Raw genomic sequence first — 22,074 nt, forward strand, 5'->3', positions numbered from 1 at the left:
ATGGTGAAAGAATACAACCCTGAAGCACAACTTTCCTGACTTTAAACCAATCAATATCCCCTTGTTCTGTCTGAACAACTGCCTCTTGATCCATGTAAAGGTTCCTCATGAGGACAATTAAGTGTTCTGGAATTTCCATTCTTCACGGTGTTATCCATAGTTTGTTATGATCAACAGTCGAATACCTTTGCATAGTCAATAAAACACAGGTAAACCTCCTTCTGGTATTCTCTGCTTTCAGCCAGGATCCATCTGACATCAACAATGATATCCCTGGTACCACATCCTCTTCTGAAACCAGCCTGAATTTCTGGCGTTCCCTGTCGATATACTGCTGCAGCCGGTTTTGAATGATCTTCAACAAAATTTTGCGTGCTTGTGATATTAACGATATTGTTCCATAATTTCCACATTTGGTTGGATCACCTTTCTTGGGAATAGGCATAAATATGGATCTCTTCCAGTCAGTTGGCCAGGAAGCCGTCTTCCATATTTCTTGCCATAGATGAGTGAGCACCTCCAGCGCTGCATCTGTTTGTTGAAGCATCTCAATTGATATTCCATCAATTCCTGGAGCCTTGTTTTTCGCCAATGCCTTCAGAGCAGCTTGGACTTCTTCCTTCGGTACCATCGGTTCCTGATTGTATGCCACCTCTTGAAATGGTTGAATATTGACTAATTCTTTTTGGTATAATGACTCTGTGTATTCCTTCCATCTTCTTTTGATGCTTCCTGCATTATTTAATATTTTCCCCATGGAATCCGTCACTATTGCAACTCGAGGCTTAAATTTTTTCTTCAGTTCTTTCAGCTTGAGAAACGACAAGCATGTTTTTCCCTTTTGGTTTTCCATCTCCAGCTCCTTGCACATTCGTTATAATACTTTACTTTCTCTTCTCGAGAGGCCCTTTGGAATCTTCTGTTCAGTTCTTTTACTTCATGAATTCTTCCTTTTGCTTTAGCTGTTCGACGCTCAAGAGCAAGTTTCAGAGTCTCCTCTGACATCCGTCTTGGTCTTTTCTTTCTTTCCTGTCTTTTCAGTGACCTCTTGCTTTCTTCATGGATGATGTCCTTGATGTCATTCCACAACTCGTCTAGTCTTTGGTCACTAGTGTTCAATGAGTCAAATCTATTCTTCAGATGGTCTCTAAATTCAGGTGGGATATACTGAAGGACATATTTTGGCTCTCATGGACTTGCTTTGATTTTCTTCAGTTTCAGCTTGAACTTGCATATGAGCACTTGATGGTCTGTTCCACAGTCGGACCCTGGCCTTGTTCTGACTGATGATATTAACCTTTCCATCATCTATTTCCACAGATGTAGTCAATTTGATTTCTGTGTGTTCCATCTGGTGAGGTCCATGTGCATAGTCACCATTTATGTTGGTGAAAGAAGGTATTTGCAATGAAGAAGTCGTTGGTCTTGCAAAATTCTATCATTCGATCTCCGGCATTGTGTCTATCACCAAGGCCATGTTTTCCAACTACTGATCCTTCTTCTTTGTTTCCAACTTTGGTATTCCAATTGCCAGTAATTATCAACGCATCTTGATTGCATGTTCGATCAATTTCAGACTGCAGCAGCTGATAAAAATCTTCTATTTCTTCATCTTTGGCTCTAGTGGTTGGTGCGCAAATTTGAATAATAGTCGTATTAACTGGTCTTCTGTGTAGGCATATGGACATTATCCTATCACTGACACCGTTGTACTTCAGGATAGATTTTGAAACGTTCTTTTTGACGATGAATGCGTCACCATTCCTCTTCAAGTTGTTATTCCCAGCATGGTAGACTATGTGATTGTCTGATTCAAAATGGCCAATACCAGTCCATTTCAGCTCACTAATGCCTAGGATATTGATGTTTATTTGTTCCATTTCATTTTTGATGATTTCCCATTTTCCTAGATTCATACTTCGTACATTCCAGGTTCTGATTATTAATGGATGTTTGCAGCTGTTTCTTCTCATTTTGGGTTGTGCCACAACAGCAAATGAAGGTCCCGGAAGCTTTACTCCATCCACATCATTAAGGTCGACCTTACTTTGAGGAGGCAGCTCTTCCCCAGTCATCTTTTGAGTGCCTTCCAACCTGGGGGCTCATCTTCCAGCACTATATCAGACAATGTTCTGCTGCTATTCATAAGGTTTTCACTGGCTAATGCTTTTCAGAAGTAGACTGCCGGGTCCTTCTTCCTAGTTTGTGTTAGTCTGGAAGCTCAGCTGAAACCTGTCCTCCATGGGTGACCCTGGTGGTATCTGAATACCAGTGGCATAGCTTCCAGCATCACAGCAACACACAAACCCCCACAGTACGACAAACTGACAGACACATGGGGGATTTTATAGTGTAAGATTCCTTTATTATTCCTAAAATCAAAAATCAATTACTAAATATATTTTATTAAACCGTATTTATGTATATGTACAGAAATTAAACTTTTGTGGATTATTAAGTTTTTTTCATCAGGCTCTTTTCTCCAACTGCTTGGCCTTTATTCACATGATATCTGATGAGAAGATAGCACAACTATCATTATTAAACACCTTTAATATAGCAACTCTGATTAGGTTCCAAAATGATTACATTATTAAGGGACTTGGAACTAAGTTGGATATTATTTATAGAAAAAGCTACTGTATGTAAGTAGTTATTTATACTATGTATTAATACTTATTTTCACAATTGCAGAATCTCATTTTTTAATGGATTTTAAAAAATGGTTGGTGTGCAATTGTTGTTAACAGCCACGACGTTGATCACCTAACCATGATGAACCCATATACATATTGGAATAAAATGTTGCCTTGTCCTGTTCTGTCCTGCACTGCCCCCAAGATGGGTTGTAGGTCAGACTGTTTTGATCCATGTGGTTTCCATTGACTGATTTTTTAGAGTAGGTCATTAAGACTTTCTTCCTAGTATTTTTTGGTCTGGAAATTCCACTGACACCTGTTCAGCATCATAGCAGCAGGTAACACTCCACTGGCAGATGGGTGGTGGCTGTGCATGAGGTGTATTGGAAAGAAAGAAACCTGGATCTCCCACATAAAGCCAAGAATTCTACCACTGAGCTGCCATGGCCCACATTAGGTGTCTAATAAATGTGAACAGAATGAATGAATTACTACTATTAAAAGCAAAGTGGAGGCAGTAGCAAAGAGTAGAGATCAATAAAAGAAAAGAGTACTAGGATAGGAATGAAAATGGTTACTCCCTGATGACTCTGATAGAGAAGTCATTTAGTTATCCTATGCCTGACTTTCTTGATTAATAAAGAAGCTGAACATGATTACATACACTATCATTTCCATTTCAAAAATTCTCTATATTTTTTTTAATGAAATGGTCATTGCCTTAGGTATCTAGTGCTGCTATAACAGAAATACCACAAATGGATGGCTTTAACAAACAGAAGTTTATTCTCTCACAGCCTAAAAAAAAAAAGCTGGAAATCTGAATTCAGGGCACTAGCTCCAGTGGAAGTCTTTCTCTTTCTGTTGGCTCTGGGGGAAGGTCTTCGCCATCAATCTTCCCCTGGGTCCAAGAGTTTGTTAGTGCAGGGACCCAAGGTCCAAAAGGATGTGCTCCACTCCCAGCTCTTCTTTCTTTGTGGTATGAGGTCTCTCTTGTCTCTGTTCCCTTCTCTCTTTTATATCTCAAAAGAGAGTGACTCAAGATACAACCTAATCTTGGAGATTGTGTCCTGCATAGAGATTAGGATTTATAGCACAGAGGTAATTACATCATATCACAAAATGGAGGAAACCACACAATACTGGAATCATGGGCTAGCCAAGTTGACACACATTTTGGGGGGACACAATTCAATCCATAACAGTCATCACCCCATTTATAAATAACTACATAGACTAAACACTCTGTAAACAATGTTTGCTAAACCAACTCACCAAATTAACCTAAATTTTCCATCTTCCCTGAGATAGCTATAATCTGGGCAAAATTTCCCAAACATTAGTGCATATCAAAACCTGAAGGTTTGCTTAAACACAGATTGCTGGGCCCTATCCCCAAATCTTCTAATTCAGTACACTTGGGGTGAGGCCCAAGAATTTGCAATTCCAGTAAGTTCTTAGATGCTGCTGCTGCTGCTGCTTCAGAGATGACACTTAAAAAGAGAAACACTGCTCTGTAGTAAGTGCCCACCTACCTTCCTTCCTGTCAGTAGTATTGTCTGATTACCAAAGGTCAGGCTCCCAAACCTGTATATGCCAGTTGAAATTGTTTGTTGTGATTATATAAATTTTCTAAATATTATGTAAACTTATAGGGGTGTCATTTTCAAATTACCTGTTAAATTAGGTGTGAGGATTCTGCAAAATATTCGGAAATTTTAATAAAAATCTAGGATTTTGCACTCAGATTCCTTCCCAAAGCTAAACATGAAAACAGTAGGTGATCAATTATTGGTATTGAATGTACCATGGGTACAAATGGACATGAGGAGAATTTTGGAGTGATGGACATGATAGTTTCATAGTTATAAAACCCAAAACCCACTGCTGTTGAGTTGAATTCCAACTCACAGTGACCCTACAGGACAGAGTAGAACTGCCATATAGGGTTTCCAAGGCTGCAAATCTTTATGGAAGCAGACCACATCTTTCTCCCAAAAGAGCAGCTGGTGAGTTTGAACTGCTGATCTTTTGCTTATCAACCAAGTGCTTAACCACTGAGCCACCAGGGCTCCTTCTCATAGATGTGTATATGTGAAAAACATCAAACTGTACACTCTAAATATGTGTAGCTTTTGCATGTCAACTATACGTCAATAAAGCTGTTACTGTACACAAACATACGCCTATGCACATATTCAACTGAACACTAAAATGAAAATGTCATTGTTTAATACATTTAAATAATTTGTTTGGTCTGCAATTAGATATTGCTTGTTTTCAACAATTGATGTTTGATGCTTTTTGTGTATTTCACTCTTAACAGTAATAACTGAGCCCTAAATAATTCATCACAGCACATTAAATACTTAACTGATGATATGGTAAAAATAACCTACAGTTATTTCTTTATTAAATGTTTAGAACTGTCTACTTGCATCTTTTGTTTTAAATGGCTAATTTCTTTTGTAATCGGAAGTATTATAGTATTATGCTATTTGACTCTTTTCCCCTCTCCTATTTAGAATAGAATTTTTATTTTAGGCAATGCTAAGTGAAATTTAATAAATGTTTAAATAATTCTATTAATATATTCCCATAGAGCAACTTTTTTTTTTTTTTAAGAGTAATCCTGTGGTCTTGTTAAAACAATATGTTATTTGAATTGTTTCCTAACATTTTGCAATATTTATAATGAATTTTATAAAACATATTTTAACATCTTAAAACATATCCACTTATATACTTTTTATGTAGTAGAATTTTTCTTTTTATGTGCCTCAGAGGAGGGAGATTACAAAGCAAGGGGGCATATAGATAAACCGTGCTGTATATTCTACCCCAATAACAGGACCCGACCACAAATTCATGATGTCCATTTTTTCACATGGAATCTATATCTCTTTAATTCTCACTTCCTTGCCTTTAAAAAATTGTGTACTTTTTCAAGCCATCTTTACTTTCTTCACTTAGAGGAAATTCTGTCTCTGCCATGTAGAAACTAATTCCTCTGTCTGAACTCTGTACCTGACCCTCTAAACTTCTCTGAGACTTTATCCCATCAGTTATTGGCCTTTCTTCTATATATTTCCCTTTCCATTTCTATGAACTTTCATGAATGCATGCATGAATGGATTAATAATAATAACCTCCCCCAGCCCTCATTTCATCTTTGGTGTCTTTGAGATACGTGCCATGGTTAAGCTGATGTGAAAGACTCCAACAGCTTGGGTTTCAATCCTGATTACAATGTTAAATTAGCATTATGACTTTAAACAAGTTTTCTAACTTCTCAGAATTTTAGTTTCCTTGTCTGAAAATGGTAATAAGAGTAGGATTGTAGAAAGATTGAATATTTTGATTCATGTAAATGTTTTACCACAATGCCTATTGCATAAATAGTTGCTGTGGAGTCAATTTCAACTCATAGTGACTCCATGTGTGTCAGAGTAGACCTGTCCACCATAGTGTTTTCAGTGTTGGTTTTTTGGAAGCACATTGCCAGGTGTTTCTTCCAGGGCACCTCTGAGTAAACTCCAACCTCAAACCTTTTTTGGTTAGTAGCTGAGTGCCTTAACCATTTGCACCACCCAGGGTCTCTGCCTGTTGAATAGCAAATACTTAAGGGACATTAGAAACTGTTATTTTTAATTTTACATTTTCCTTGATTTGTCTGTGTTACCTAGGTTTTTTAATGTGATTATGAAATATAGTGATACCCTTCTCCAGGACCCCTGAAAGACTTTTTATCCTTCCCAGTTCTGAAAGAAATGTCTTTCTCTCTTCATGTGGTTGTTGTTAGGCACCATTGAGTCAGTTCTGACTCATAGCAACCCTGTCTACAACAGATCAAAACAGTGCCTGGTCTTGCTCCATCCTTACAATCATTGCTATGTTTCAACCCATTGTTGCAGCCACTGTGTCAATCCATCTCATTCCTCCTTTTTTGCTGACCCTCTACCTTATCAAGCACAACGTCCTTCTCTAGGGACTGATCTCCTGATAACATGTCCAAAGTACTTGAGACCAAGTCTTCCAAGGACCACTCTGGCTGTGCTTCTTCCAAGACAGACTTGTTCATTCTTCTGGCAGTCTATGGTATATTCAATATTCTTCTCCAACATCATAATTCGAAAGCATAAATTCCTCTTTGTTGCCCCTTTTTCATTATCCAGCGTTCACATGCATATGAGGTGATTGAAAATATCATGGCTTGAGTCAGGCACACCTTAGTACGCAAAGTGACTTTTTTGCTCTTTAACGCTTTAAACAGGTCTTTTGCAGCAGATTTGCCCAATGCAAGATGTTTAATTTCTTGACTGCTACTTCCATGAGCATTGATTTTGGATCCAAGTAAAATGAAATCCTTGACAACTTCAATCTTTTCTCCATTTATCATGATGTTACCTCATCGGTCCAGCTGAGGATTTTTGTTTCCTTTATGTTGAGGTGTAATCCACACTTTCTCTCTCCATAGCTTCTCTCAAAGATACTATCCAAGTGTCTGTTTTCAGACACACCCCCGGCACACAGATGCACATAAATCCATACCCAGAATAATATGCTCAGCAAATTTAGCCTTTCAGAGAGGAGACATTTTTGTAGTAAGCCTCCAACAAGTCCTTAGGCTGTGAAAGAGTAGAGGCCCAAATTCATTCCTTTCTATGTCTTTTTGTAGCCCCTTACAATAGGATTTCTTATTTTTTCTTTGAAAGCTCTGCATAGTAATGAAAACTAAAAGAAATGTTGCAATGTAGCTTCCCATCATAGATGGCTTTGTTCCTTAAAAATATTATAATTATTTCTTCCAAATATTAGAGCTTAACTTCATCCCTGGCAGATGCTTATAACATGGCGAGTGAAAAGCATTAGTAATTTAACATATTTAAGCTACCGTGGAAAATTAGCAACTTTGCAAATATTGAAAAACTCATTTCCTAATGCGATTTAGGCAAGGCTGCAAGGATTTTCATTAAATAATGTAAAAAAAATTAGAGGGATAAAAACAAAACTCGGGGAGTAAACAACATCACATTAGAGATGATTTTCACAATGTTTTAACTGTTTACAGACTAAAATCATTTAACTAAACTCTACAGAAAAATGCTTCTTGATTATTAGCTAAATAATTTGAGGTGGTTGTTATTATTGCTATTTAGGATTTGACCAATGGTATCTAGAAAATGATTAATACGAAATGAGGTTTTAAAGTTTAAATTAAAAGTAATTGTGAGGTTTAGTACAATAATTTGTGTGCAGAACGTACAATAGTTTCTTCAGCTTTTTCTTCCTATATCTACTTATGATACACGTAGATTTGCCAATTTCTAAACACATAAGAAATGAGTTGCAGAGTATATCAGATGGTTCATCTCTTAGTGAAGAATGCGTCAAATTTTAATTGTTACTGAAACAAAATTCCCAAATGCAAAGTCTTTGTTTTATTTAATTTGGTTGCTGATTTCTTTCATATGACTTAGAATATATTTTTCTTTTTTGTTTGTCTCCACAGAAAGCTGACCTTGCGGTTGCTCCATTGGCTATTACCTACGTTCGGGAGAAGGTCATCGACTTTTCCAAGCCCTTTATGACACTTGGAATAAGTATTTTGTACCGCAAGCCCAATGGTACAAACCCAGGCGTCTTCTCCTTCCTGAATCCTCTCTCCCCTGATATCTGGATGTATATTCTGCTGGCTTACTTGGGTGTCAGTTGTGTGCTCTTTGTCATAGCCAGGTAACATGCTCACTTTTGTGATTTTTTTGGCAATTGTTACCTCCTTTTTCTAACTAATAATTGTCAAAAGTCACAATGAATTTTAATTTTCCTTTTTTTTTTTTTTTTAATTTCCCATGGGGTGCTGAAAAAAAATGAATTTTAAGAGTCACATCACTTATTATAGTGTACTATGGTGCCTTTTTGGGCAGTTAGCATGCTGATTGTGTCAGTAAGCTATAAATGTGCTAGGGCTTATTATTATTAATCAGAATCTAAAAACAGTCCAAATCACTATAAGAATTATTTCCTCATTTCTGAAGATTTATGTTGAATCTGACAGCAAAATATCCTGTTACTTACCTGAGTAAATAATTCAGTCATAAGAATAACCAAAATAATAAAATTTAAAAAGAAATGTTTTTTAAAGAACCAAATCTAATTTAAAATAAGCATTTTAAGTATAAAAAGACTGTCATAACTTTCTACTTAAAAATTTATCATTGTTTTTGCAGAGTAAATATATCACCACACAAAATTGCTTTATTTTCACTTACATATAGGGTATGGTTCATGTCATGGAATCAGAAACCCAAATACCTAATTGAAAAATAGATACAGTTTTATATTTTTATACTGGTCTTTTAAATCTAAGGTACAGGTCATCCTAAGTTGATGTTCTATTTTATTCTTACTCTGAAGATGAAAATTTGTAATTATTTTTCATATATCCTTACCTCACTAATAAATTTTCAACTGATAGATCATTTTTAATATAATTTATTTTGCTTTTATCTTCATTGAAAAGATTAGAATTGTGCCTCAGGATTCAGAACGGGTATTTTAATTCCCTTGTAGGCCTCATATTCATGATATTCTTTCAACTGTTATATCAGATATCTAAATGATAGCTCTGAATCCAAAATGAATTTGAATTCTACATATAATTTTTCATCTTGATTAAATGCTTATAGTTTATAACTATGGATATATTTTGTGCCTTATCCTAATTTAAATATGTTGGTTTTATTTCAGTTACATTGGATAGGTTCTTTTGATAAATATATCATTAAGCATATTTGTCCTTCTTTGAACTTATTCTTTTTTTAATGAAACATTAATTTTTTCTTAGCAGTTAAAAAAAAAAAAGGTTTAGCTCGTTCATTTAAAGGAATAAGAAAATCAATTGTACTATTAACATAATACTCTTGAAAAGTTAAACTTAAATATTATGTAAATTTGTAATTTTCTAGTAATTGGTACAAAATTAAGTCCTTAGGATAACCATCAGTTGTATCTGCATAAAAACTTGCAATGAAATCATGTATCCATATAGCATTTGAAGCCGTATTGTAGACCTGTTAAAAGTTTTATTCAAAGTATGAGCTTCTCCCAGACCATTTGGAGTGTGAAGTTCATAACCTTTTAACCCCAGCTTCTACTTCTTGTGAAAAGCTTTCTGGTTTTTTTAGCATCTTTGGATTAATTACATCTTTTTTTTATAGTGACCAACACAAGCCATCTATTTTATATGTTCGGAGAAATGAGTCCCAGGGTTTTAGTTTAAGTAACCTAATGACTGGAGAGCACTGTACCCTGCCTACAGGACAAACAGGAAAATAAAAACTACCACATACAGGAAAAAAGCCTCCTTGATGTCTGCGGGTAGATTTAATCCTTCTTAATCAAGTTTACAAAAGTTCCTAGAAGCAACAGGTCCTGAGACAATCCTGAGGCAATTGTGTGGGTGTCCGCCAAGTTAAATTAACTCAAATGGTTGTTTCCCTGGAGATCTTAAACAAAGACTTTTTTTTAATGTTAGGAATTTTAGATAATCAGACGACAGTTTCTTGAGTCGATATCTTCTGAAATTTGATTCAAAAGCAAATATGGAAATATTTGAATTTTTTTCTAGCTTAAAAGTATTTTTGTAAATAGAGGCATGTGGTAGAGTTATGTACTTAGGTAACTTTCAAAATATTTTGGTCACTCTCACTTTGATAAAACTGTATAGATAATATCTGTATAAACATGGAATCCTGGATTTTACACAAAAGAAATACATTCACGTCATTCTGTTCGAGGGCATAAAGTTGGCTGCAGTGTGTCATCTTTTCTTCCCTTTAAATTTTGGAGTGTTGCTGTTCCATTTTTGTCATCAGTTATTAAAAGAATGAGTTTAAAAATGATGTTTCAGCTTCCTATTGAACAAAATAAAAACATTTTCTCACATACTTTGAAAAATCGAGGGTAGAATCTTCATTTGTGAGCAGATTAATAGATACCCTATGAAATAATAATGTTAGATATCTGGGTATGCTTGTATTAAATAATAAGTACTATTAGATATTTTTGGCAAAGTAATACATAATATAAGAATAAATATTTTTGTTTCTCAGGCTATTTTGTTTGATTCTCTATATTAAAATTATCATTTTAAAACCAATTGCCAGATTTAAAAAAAATACGAAATTAAACCTCAGGTTAAAAATCGTTGAATTGGAACAATTTAAATTCTAAACTGAACCTGTGAAACTAGATGAATTTGGATAAGTCAGATCTGTTCTGACATGGTCTTGAACTTTTCCTACTGTGACAAAGTTCATCATGTGCAAATACAGACCAAATTTCCAAGTTACAATTGGAAAGCTTAATTGCCTTTCTAACTTAAATGCAACCAAAATATTTGTTAGAATTCAAAATAAAACGTAGAATTTTATTTTACCTATCAATAAGGATTATAGCTTATGTCATATAGAAATCACTAATGAACCTATTACAATAATTATTGATGTGAAAATAAACATAGGTTCTCTATATTATGTACTTATTTGTCTCCAAAGAGATTACAGAGAAATAATGAAAGACAAACTCTATTTTTAAAAAATTTGTAAATATGTTTCATTCTCACCAGAAATCATAGAAACAAGGGCCTAAAACAACTACCAAGCCAAAAGCAGAATTATTGAAAGCTATAGCAAATTAAAATTAATTTTAGGAAATTGGGCAATACCTTCTTAGGAATAAAAATAATTTCTTAAAATTAAAAAAGCAAGAAATCACTTAAAAATTGTTAAATTTTTTTTCTCACTGCTATTTTTACTTTTTTTTGGCCGCCATCTGATTTGTTCCTATCATTACTGTTACATTTAATCTTCCGTTTTTTTCTAATTACCGAGTCACGCCTTCAATTTGCTTTGTTTCCACTTCAGTTATATCATTCCATCAGTCACACAATTAGTCAATATTTATTGAACTTCTAGCAAGCAGTAGATAATTAGGGTACCATTAAATAGTAAAGATTAATTTATGTCTCTCATCTGTTCAGTTAATTCATGCAGTGAATATCTACTGGCTACCCATAATGTGCCAAGAATCATACCCGATGTTTAAATTTAGGAACAAATATGACTGGGTATGTTCTTTTCATTAATAAGCTCACAGTCAATGTATTTATTTCTGACTCTAAATACCTACTGCCCATGAATGTAATTTATCAAAATATTTGATAGTTACCCTAAATTTTTTAGGAATGCTGTGTATTTTAAATATACTTTCCTAAAAATTGACTTGGAGTATATATAATATTTTCATTATGGAGAAATATACAACTCTGAAGGAAATAAACCATTAAACAGTTAGCTTTCATTAGAATACTGGATTTGGGGCTTATTAAATACCTGCTCTGTGATAGTACTAACAATGTTAATTTTATGACAAATAAGTAACTACTAATGTCTAGAATTTATGTTCTTTTATGTTGGGTTAAAATTAGATTGTTTTGTGATTCCTTTTAAAAATTTTCCCTCAAGCCTATTTTAAAAGAAAAGGATCAACTAAGAAATCTTTAAAAAATGCCCTATATTTGTTTAGCCAATATTAAGAAAGAGATATATGCTCATAATTTTTTTTCCATAGTACAGTTTTATAGTATATGGTCTCTTACAAGTAGTTGCTTTTTTATAGCATAATGACATAATCAGCATGCTTCGCTGAATTCTCTGAGAACCCATATTTGAAGAAAAAGGATGAACCTTGTGTATGGCATTCTAGACGTAGAATGACCTTATCCCAGGCATCCTAACAATAGCTCTTAGCTGACAAAGGGTTAGGAAGAAGTCTTGTCCACTAGAAAATGAAAACAAGTAACAGGATTTTACTCATGGTATGGTTTCATGGCATTTATGGTGGAAAAAAAAAATAGCAAGGTGCAAAGTCTTAGCAAATGGATTATACTTAGTCATAATTGCCCCCCAAACCTTCCCCGTCTTCTTTCTATTCTGTTTTCCTTGACCTAGGTATATTTGGGTAGGGATGGCAGGCAGCCATATAAAAAGTCCGGCGGAGCCCTGGTGGCGCAGTGGTTAAGCGATTGGCTGCTAACCAAAAGGTCGGCAGTACAAACCCATCAGCCGCTCTGCAGGAGAAAGATATGGCAGTCTGCTTCCCTAAAGATTTTACAGCCTTGGAAAAACCCTATGGGGCAGTTCTACTCTATCCTATAGGGTTGCTATAGTTGCAATCCACTCGGCAGCAGTGGGTTTTGGAGGGCCCCCACCCTTTATACTGATGATATTTTCACCTTGCTTCAAATATTTCCTTTATTAAACAACAGAACTGGTAGATAGCATTTATAAAATGAACTGAGTTAAATTTCCATCGATATTAGAGGATTTTTAAATTTTAATTATAGATGTCTATCTCTAGTCGAGTCAGAGCTGTTCTAAGATCCAGCTGGTGAATCTTGGTCGAGGGTCCTTAATGATTTGCTATACAGAGATTAATAACCGAAACTGAAAAGAAAGGAACAACGGAACATGTATTTTTCCTCCAACAGGATTGATGTAACCTTAGTAATTATTCACTAAGCAAAATAACATTGCATATTTTATTCTAAGATTGGCATTTTAAATTTAAATAGAAACTGTGGAGCAGAAAAAGTAACAGTATATCAAATTTTATAGTAAGAATATTTATTAAGCAAAAATGTCTTAGGCTACTTAAATGAACAAATGAATATGGGCAAATATAGGTAAAAGGGTAAAGTAAAGAAAGAAAAAGCCAAGTAATACTGACTAACCTGACCTTCTTAGCAAGAATAGCAAATCAAAGAATAGTCGGTATGTTAAATACACAGAAATTCATTTTTCTACATTAAAAAGAATATACGAATTTCTTGGGTGTTTTTGTGTTGAATTACCTTGCATGATTTTTGGAATATTAGAATATTATATACTGTATTACAGGATTAGGTAGCAGAGGATTATCTCCCTAGAAACTGCATAAGAGTTTATTATTACAGTGACCACCAACAGCGCCTTGATACACTTTTTGGCTCTAACATGGTCTGTGGTCACAAAATGACAAGGCTATTGTCTTCCTGAGAGATCTTATACATTAAAAAAAATATTCTGTATTTCTCTTGAAGCTCAGCGATAAAGACATTCTAAGCATAGTGTTTTTAAGGGTTTAACTGAGTTTAGAAAACCGTGTCCAAAGTGCTTGCATTAACAGCTTTGATCTTGACTCCTGACTAATGTGCGGTGGCTTTTATGTTCCTGTCACAGTGATGGGTGACATTTAATGTACAGTGAAGGGCAACAATGAATTATTAAAATTAAATGGATAAAATGGATAACTGTTTTGGTGGGATGTTCAATGTTAAACTAATCTGTTGTCAAGAAGACCACTGTCACATTGAAATGAAATGCCAATTTTGTTGTGTGCCTTGCAACCAACTTGCTCCATCTCTTACTCAGAAAACCATTTCAATCTTACCTCTCCATAATGTAATTTCAGATGCGTTTTACTTTTATATTTTAATACTCTTTATGAGGGGAAATTGCAGGAAAACCTATCTTTTATTCTTCTTCTCCTCTAGTAATTTTCCAGAAATTTACTGAAAATTTGCTTTTAAATGGGTGCTGTTCTGCTAAAATGCCTTTCACACATATGAAAGTGGTTATGAAGAATGATTATATATTAACAAATATATCTTTTTAATTACAGACCTAAAAGTCACTGTTGATTAAAATTTAATGTACTTTTAAACTATGGATTATATTTTATCCACAGGAGATGAGGCTACTTCCACATTAAGCAAAGAGCCTTTTTAATTTTTTTTCCTCAATTGTTTTTTGGTAAATCTGTTGTAAAATAATTTACTTTTTTATATGTGATGGTTTCAGTAATGTTCATGGTTGCAAAGTAGACATGGAGTCACTAACCCAGAAAAAAAATGATTAGTTTTTGTCATTAATGAAACCAAACCAATTGAAACTAAGGTAAATAATCGAGGCAGTAGGGATCATGACTGATATTATCTGTCTAAAATAAAGAATTGCAATTTTCAGGACAGAATAAATATATTTTCCATCTTTTCAGGGTTATAATTATGCTAGACATTTACAGGAATAAAAGATTTGAGAAAAATAGAGTAAGACAAATACAATTTGAAATTAAAGTACTTTTTCTGTAATCTTCTGTAATTCAAATATCATCAAATGCTTGTTGGTATTTTCTTTTAAGGATAATTGTGTTTGAGTATCTTTTGGAAGTTTTTACCTATCTATTCAAATTAATTTTGCTAATTAAACTTTTTTTTTTTGGTCTTGATTGTTAGGCCAAAATAATTCAGATAAACAGAAAAGGAGAAGTTTAATACCTATTATTGTGAACCTATTGAAAACTTAATTTGGATCTGTTTTTCCTTGCCTCTGTCAACAGAATACAATTCAAAAACTGGAGGCAAGAAAACTTCACTGTCTAGTCATTGCAAATGTGTTCACTAAATAATTACATCAGTCGATGAACTCCTGAGAACTACCATCAACTTAAGCTGACTTGTTTCAATTTAAACACTCCACCATTTCTAGCTGAGTAAATCACAGAAATTAATTATAATTGTTGCCTGTGTATAGGGTCACATAAAAAAACTTGAAAATGTTGAAAACTTGAAGGTCAGTAATTGCTAAATTATTAGATTTTCTTTGAAAAAATGATAACTCTGTCCTTAATGAATTCTTTATGGAATATATGTTGTAAACACACACACATAGGTATATATACGTACACACACATACATCTATACACACATCTATACATTTCTATACACCTGTATGGATGTATGTGTGTTATACGTGTGTATCTCTCAGTGAAAAGCGGTAGACATAAAGAAATTATTTTCTGCTTTCATTGAAAGATTTGGAAAGGAAAGGTATAGTGACTTATTTTGTAAGGTGCACCCTGTCTCTTATATATTTGTGAACACCTAATTTGGATTCAGAAGATAATGGGATAAGAACAATACTGTGAATGTCTTGTTTCTCTCCATTTTTATGCTCTTTCCTTTTTACTTTTATTTATTTTCTTGGGTCATAGGAAAAAATTCTTTCAGGGATTCTTAAGAACCAACAAGATCCAAGTGTTTTTTTTTTTTTTTTTCTTTTTTAAACTAAAGTGATGCTCTTATTCTGTTTTTGCCATTGTTAGGTTTCTAGGTAGCTGCTTTTTCCATAGCTGCAGTGTACTGCCAATTGCTTGTAAGAACCATTTCCCAACTTCTTTTGTCTGTGTTAATTCACAGAACAAACCCGCACTTCTGTTTTTCCAGTCATGGGGAAGACTGTCTTTTTGGACTTCTTAGGAGGTTTCTCAGTCACCTCAGAAAAATCTTCTCAACCTGAAACTCTCTCAGGAAAATTAGTGGTTTTCTACATTCTTGAACAATGTTCTTTGTGAAATGTTTTAATCCACAGTATCTAGTGAAGAGAGGCCAAAATGTTTGTATGCACATCCACCTTGCAACGGTGGGATCTGTGCAGGAATCCGGTAAAACAAAGATAAGGAAAAAATAAAGAAGTGTTCACCTGAGGTTTTTTTTCCTATATGTCTTCGTACCATGATGAGTACACACTTCATAAAAAGGCATTTAGTTGTCTTCAGAATTACGGAGAAATGGATCAGTTTTTTTTTTTCCTTTAATGATAAGCATGGCATTTAAATGTTTAAATTAATGACATTGTAACTTGGATGAAGCTGTCCTTTTACTGCAGATTCTTTAAGAGAGTGTTTTCAGAAGGATGTTTTCCTAATTAGTCTTTTTGGATTGGGTTAGTCAACATATGTGGAGAGTTGTTGAGGGGAAGAAGAATGAAATCTTATATATTGCATGTCAACTATAGCCAGGCTATATTTGTGAACCATAAACAGACTAATTTGTTACCTTCATTCTTAGTAACTATATGTTTTTACGGTTTAATTTATGGAATGAATAGATGTACCTATTCCCCCCTCCCAAGCAAATGAGATTAGAGAAGTATTCCATTTTTTTAATGCTAATACTATTAAATTTTTTATTCTAAGTTATTCTAGGGAGAAAGGTTGTTCTGAGGAAAAAGATTTAGAAGAAAACAGACTTAGAAAAGGAGCTTGTATCACTTTAATTAGCTAACTTAAGAAGTGTATCTTTCTCTTTAGATCTGCAAACAGCAAAGCTTAAAAAATAGCAGTTGAACACTTAGACAGGGAATATTATTAGCAAACCATACACATGCTTATAAACCTGTTCTGTGGAAATGCTAACTTTCTTCCTCTGAAAATTACTAAGAGCAAATAGTAAAAGAATAAAAGCACGTAGTGAGTGTTTCGGGAGAATAAATTTCCTGTTGGTATGGTTTTGATGTTTTTGGCATAATTCATGGATGTAGGAGAGATGTCAACATCAAATGAAAATATATGGGTATGATTTTTTGGGGTAGTTAATTTATGACTCTATTCCTTCATACAATGTAAAATAATGCACTTGATCCAAATAATTAATGAGTAGGAGATACAGTGTCATCAACCAGTGTAATTTCATTCATTAGTGCATGTCACAACACCTTAATTGCTATGATTTTTTACATTTCATTGCATAATTACATCATTCAAGCTAAACTGTTTTCATATCAATCCTGTTGGTTTTTTTTTTTTAAGGAAAAATATGGCTTTTCCAAATAGTAATAATAATTACAATATATTGTATATATATGAAATTTGGACAGAAAGTGTTTGATAGGATCTGTTTTGAATATAAACAGAATTAGGTAAAGAAACAACATAAAAGATATTCTATTGATTTCCAATACCTGTTTTTCTAAATATTTTTTGTTAACCCTCTCCTAACGAGGAACACAGTAAAAGTGTGAAGTTATCTCTGTTAGAAATATGCTGAATTTATACCTAGTTAAAAAAAATTTTTTTTTGAAGCCCAGAAATTAAGCTTACATAATTTATAGGAAAATATTTATTAATTAATTATAAATATTTGCATTTTTAAATATAGTGATTATTTCTATTTTATGTAATGTACATCTGATTGAAACATACTTTTAGTTCAAATACCTTATAACGCATATAACAGGTGTTTTTTTTTTTCCTCAGCCTGGATATAACACCATTTCCTGTTATTTTTTAAGATAGATGTGTAACCCTAAATAATATTTTACAACATTTCCCACTTTCATGTGCCACTATCTCTGACTACACCTCAGATGAATAAATTTACAACAAATTTTCTTATTAAATTGGTGAACTTAATATTTGAAGCAAAGGTGAAATTGTAGGTTTGAATGTTACTGGCATGATAAACATTATAAACAGAATAGGGCTACAACTGTCATCTAAGTTGGTTCAGAATATGCACCTGAATATTATTTTAACGTAATAAAATTAGGTAAGTGTTTCCCTGTTTCCCTTACTATCGTTGCTATTGACAGGGGTGGTCTGTGGGGAGGTGTGTTTCAGTATAAGTTTAGCAATTCACTAGACTGAAGATATGTTTTGGAAACTGGTATTATTTAAAAAAATTTATAAATAAAGCTCATTTGGCAATAGTGAAAATTTTGCTCATATGCGGAGATGCAAAAACTAGCTTTACGCTCAGGGAATCATATGTTCACTTCAAAATTTCCATACTAGATTTCAATTTTCAGCTAGGACTTCAAAAAATTTTAATTAGAAATATATATGAGAAATAATGTTTAATACTTCCATCTGTTAAATATTTTAAAATCTTTTAATAGTTGGTATTTCAGATATTCTAGTTGAAAACAAAAATACCAAATGCTTTCCAAACATATTTCAGTTATTTTAGATATTAAACTGCATATACAGTGTATACGCATAATTTAAAACATATTTTTATTGATGTTTGATATGATATAGTATCTATATTTTAAAAGATATTAAGTTGGAAAATACAAAGTCTAAAAGTTATTAAGCTTTGTGACAACTCTTATTAAAATTAATTTTATAGTTAAAATATTAATTTTATAGTTAAAAATTCAATGAGTAGAAAAAAATCATTTACGTTGCATGTTGATGGTAGCTGAAGTTTGCTGTTTTTGTATAATTCGGTTATGCTCATGCTAAGTAAATCAATTAAAATGTCTACATAATGGTGGATCAAATGCTACCTATCAAATATTAGCGTCAAGCTCTTGTTCATAATTTATTGAGTGTTCTTCTTTAAAAAAGCATAGTCTGTTTCATTTTACAGTATGTGAAATCACATGACCATCTGTCTGACTGGCCTGAGGGCAGCCTGCCTTAGGCCTTTTATTTCTGGACTTACTGCTTTTAAAATCCTTAGCAAGCGTGTTGCAAGTTAACCACTTGCTTCTCATCTGTAAGTCTAAGAAAGCATTCTACCAAATGTCAATTATGCTCATATTTATTTAAAAAAAAATAAACTACATTTTACTGTTTTCTATGTTACTTGCAAACAAAGAGCTGTATTGGTAAGAAATAAATTTGTGGGACAAACCTGTGGTTTCTTGAGCAATGTTGGTGTGGGAACCATTTTCTTTATTAGTCTCAATTTAAAGCCACTCTTAATTTAATTTGATTGAACAATTGGGTGTTTTAGAAAAAATGATATTGGTAGCAATCTAATGAAATTACATAAAAGCTACTATAACATTAAATATATATTTCAGGTTTGAGTTTAGAATTACATTTTTTTCTTTTACTTTGAAATTTGTATAATTAAGTTCAGTTTTTTATGGCAACAAAAATAATGACTTTACTTCAGAAATCTTAAAGTGGTTCAATAGATAATTATAAAAAGATTTCTTATAACAATAAAGAATTCTTAGTTTAAATACATAACTTAAGTTACAGTATACCATTATGACTTAATTTTATTTAGAATAAGTCAAAAAGATCTGACATCAGCCTTTCAATGAAGCTAATTGACTTAATAACTAATTTTTCAAATCTAAATTTTAATTGATTACTACCACTGAGAATCAGCAAAAAACTCTAAAATTTGAAGATGTTTATCATTTTACTCTTTCTAGTTAAACGTTACTAGGTAAGGTAATAAAATTTAGTTGTCTTCAAGATTATATTTTTAAGAAAAATTGACAACGAATTAATTTTCATTAATCAATGGCAAATCAGTGGAACTGGTCATTGTTACCATTTCATTGAGCCCTTCTAACACATTTATATCTACTAAATAATATGTTAAATAGCATGTTATTATAGCGTTCTTATGCCGATAATCCTTATACTTCACTCTGTAGATCTGGTGACTTTCTAATACTAAAGCGACCAATTAAACAGTGTCAAGTTAACTATGTCAAGGTTAATTAATGAACAATATAAGTATAGTATTTTTAACAGAATGATGTGAATTATTCCTAGGTGTGATGGTATTTTTTAATAACTGCCTATGGCAGGGAGGGAGGCTTTGGTTTGTAGCATTTGCCAACCTTCATGGCATAAATTCTCCCATTTCGGCCAATATGAAGCTACTAACAGTGTCAGTGAACGCAGGGTTGGGTAGAAAGGTGCAAAAGTGGCTTTCGAAAGCCAGTAAGACCTGGCTCCAGCATGCCACTAATATACAACAGGTTCAAGCGAAGGGAAAAAAGGCGAAAAGCAGATGGTCCAGATGGAGTGCAGTTATGTGTATGGGAAGGATATGCAGAAGATAATGGCAAGGTTGTGGAGTCTTAACAGCAGAGACAGACAGTTGGGCTTTATTAAGACAATTAGAACCTCTGAAGTAATTCTAAATGTAAAGTAAATGCCAATTTAGCCTCTTGCTTAACAAAAGAATTTGATGCATAGACAATTAGTATACCTTTTTGAAATTAGCTACATATTAAATTATCGATGAAAAAAAGAAAATACATCAAAGAAAACAACTATTTGCCAAACTTATGGAAGAGCCATTGTGGATATTATCTTTTCTGAATTATTTAGCCTCTATTACTTGAAAAAAAAAAAAAACTTTAACTCCTTAGATGGAAAAATTTTAACCATGATATAGTCTTCCCTGGCTATAATTTTTCAATAAAAATTTGAAAAGGAATATAATTTTCTAAGATCACTCAGTAACAACATTATAAACATCAATTGTTGTCCCCTAAATGTTCAGTAATAGATTCAGAGTCTGTGTTAGTAGGAATCAGACCACCTGTGGGTAGTAGGAAACCTGACAAAACAGTTGTTTAAATAAATAGGGACAAAACTGGAACAGCTGCTGAAAGGCAACATTAAGGAATGTGGCACCCTCTATCTCTTGCTGCACCATCCTTAGAATGAGGCTTTCATCCTCATGGTTGCAAAATGGCCACTGCAACTCCAGCCATCATATCTGTGTCCCAGGCAGGATGAAGGGAGACAGGTGAAGGGCAAAAGACAAAAGGTATTACTTTATTTAGAGAGGACATGCTTCCTCTATGTACATTTTATTGGCTAGAATTATTTTACTTGGATCCCTAGCTGAAGAGAGGCTGCAGATGTGAGTTCTTTAACCTGGGTGTAATGCCAACTCAGAGTTCCCCTGTAAGAAAGAAAATGAGATGTTATTGGGTATGTAATTGGCAATGCCTGCCACAGGGACTAATTCTTACGAAATAATTCACACACGGATTGAGCACAGTTGAAATTCTCTCAGACCGCTGTAATTATTTATTTCAGGTATCCATTTCTGAAGTTTTTTCTTCTTTGTTATCACCTGTCAGGCTACCTGTCTCTAAGCAGTCTGACTACTCTCTTCCTATTTGTTATTTTAAACCATCATTCTCTTTAAAACAGACTAATGAAGCTTGTTAGAAATATATGAAAAGTCAGTGTAAACATTTCATATTTTAGAGGTCTTATTGTGCTTTCTTTCCAGTTCTGACCTATATCATTGAGGTATGAGGTTACCAAATTAGTTTTGTGTGAGAACCATGAATTTTTACTCTAATACTATTTTAAATTATTCAGTGAAAATATAAAATTTCAATGCTGTAGAAAACAACTCTGGTTTATTTTTGGTGTGGAATATTCCAACACATCAATGCTTTTTTAAGACACAATAAAGAATTGGATCAAGAAAAAAAGTTATTAAATGTGATACCCTCCATAATGCTCACACAAATTAAATCTATTTCAATATATCATAGGGCAGCTTTTATAAAACATCGATGCTAAGCTGTTCCTGGGGTGCGGGGTTGGGGAGGGGGAAATTGAGAGTGTTCTATGATCGGATAAGGTCAAGAAAAATCACTAGGTCTTCTTCTTAAAGTTCCACTACTAAACATATGAAAGGCTCTGAACGGCCTTGCAATAAAGAAATCTGACTACATTTGTTTAAACTCAACGTTTTCCTAACTATTTTAGCCGAGACTTTTTTCTCTGTTAATATCTCTATTATATTTTCTCTGTTGATAATCAATGC

The 22,074-nt window shown here is 33.4% G+C and overlaps 1 protein-coding gene across 2 annotated transcripts in view; it reads left to right on the forward strand.

The window, feature by feature from the left end:
* Window positions 1–22,074, forward strand: part of GRIK2 (glutamate ionotropic receptor kainate type subunit 2) — a 770,475-nt gene that overhangs the window by 553,735 nt on the left and 194,666 nt on the right. For both annotated transcript variants that reach the window (XM_049897980.1, XM_049897988.1), the window contains exon 11: window positions 8,152–8,375. In XM_049897980.1, the coding sequence (XP_049753937.1) occupies window positions 8,152–8,375 (224 nt within the window). The remainder of the gene's footprint in view (window positions 1–8,151; window positions 8,376–22,074) is intronic.

Source organism: Elephas maximus, chromosome 1 (genome assembly GCF_024166365.1).
Source record: "Elephas maximus indicus isolate mEleMax1 chromosome 1, mEleMax1 primary haplotype, whole genome shotgun sequence".
Lineage (NCBI taxonomy): Eukaryota > Metazoa > Chordata > Mammalia > Proboscidea > Elephantidae > Elephas > Elephas maximus.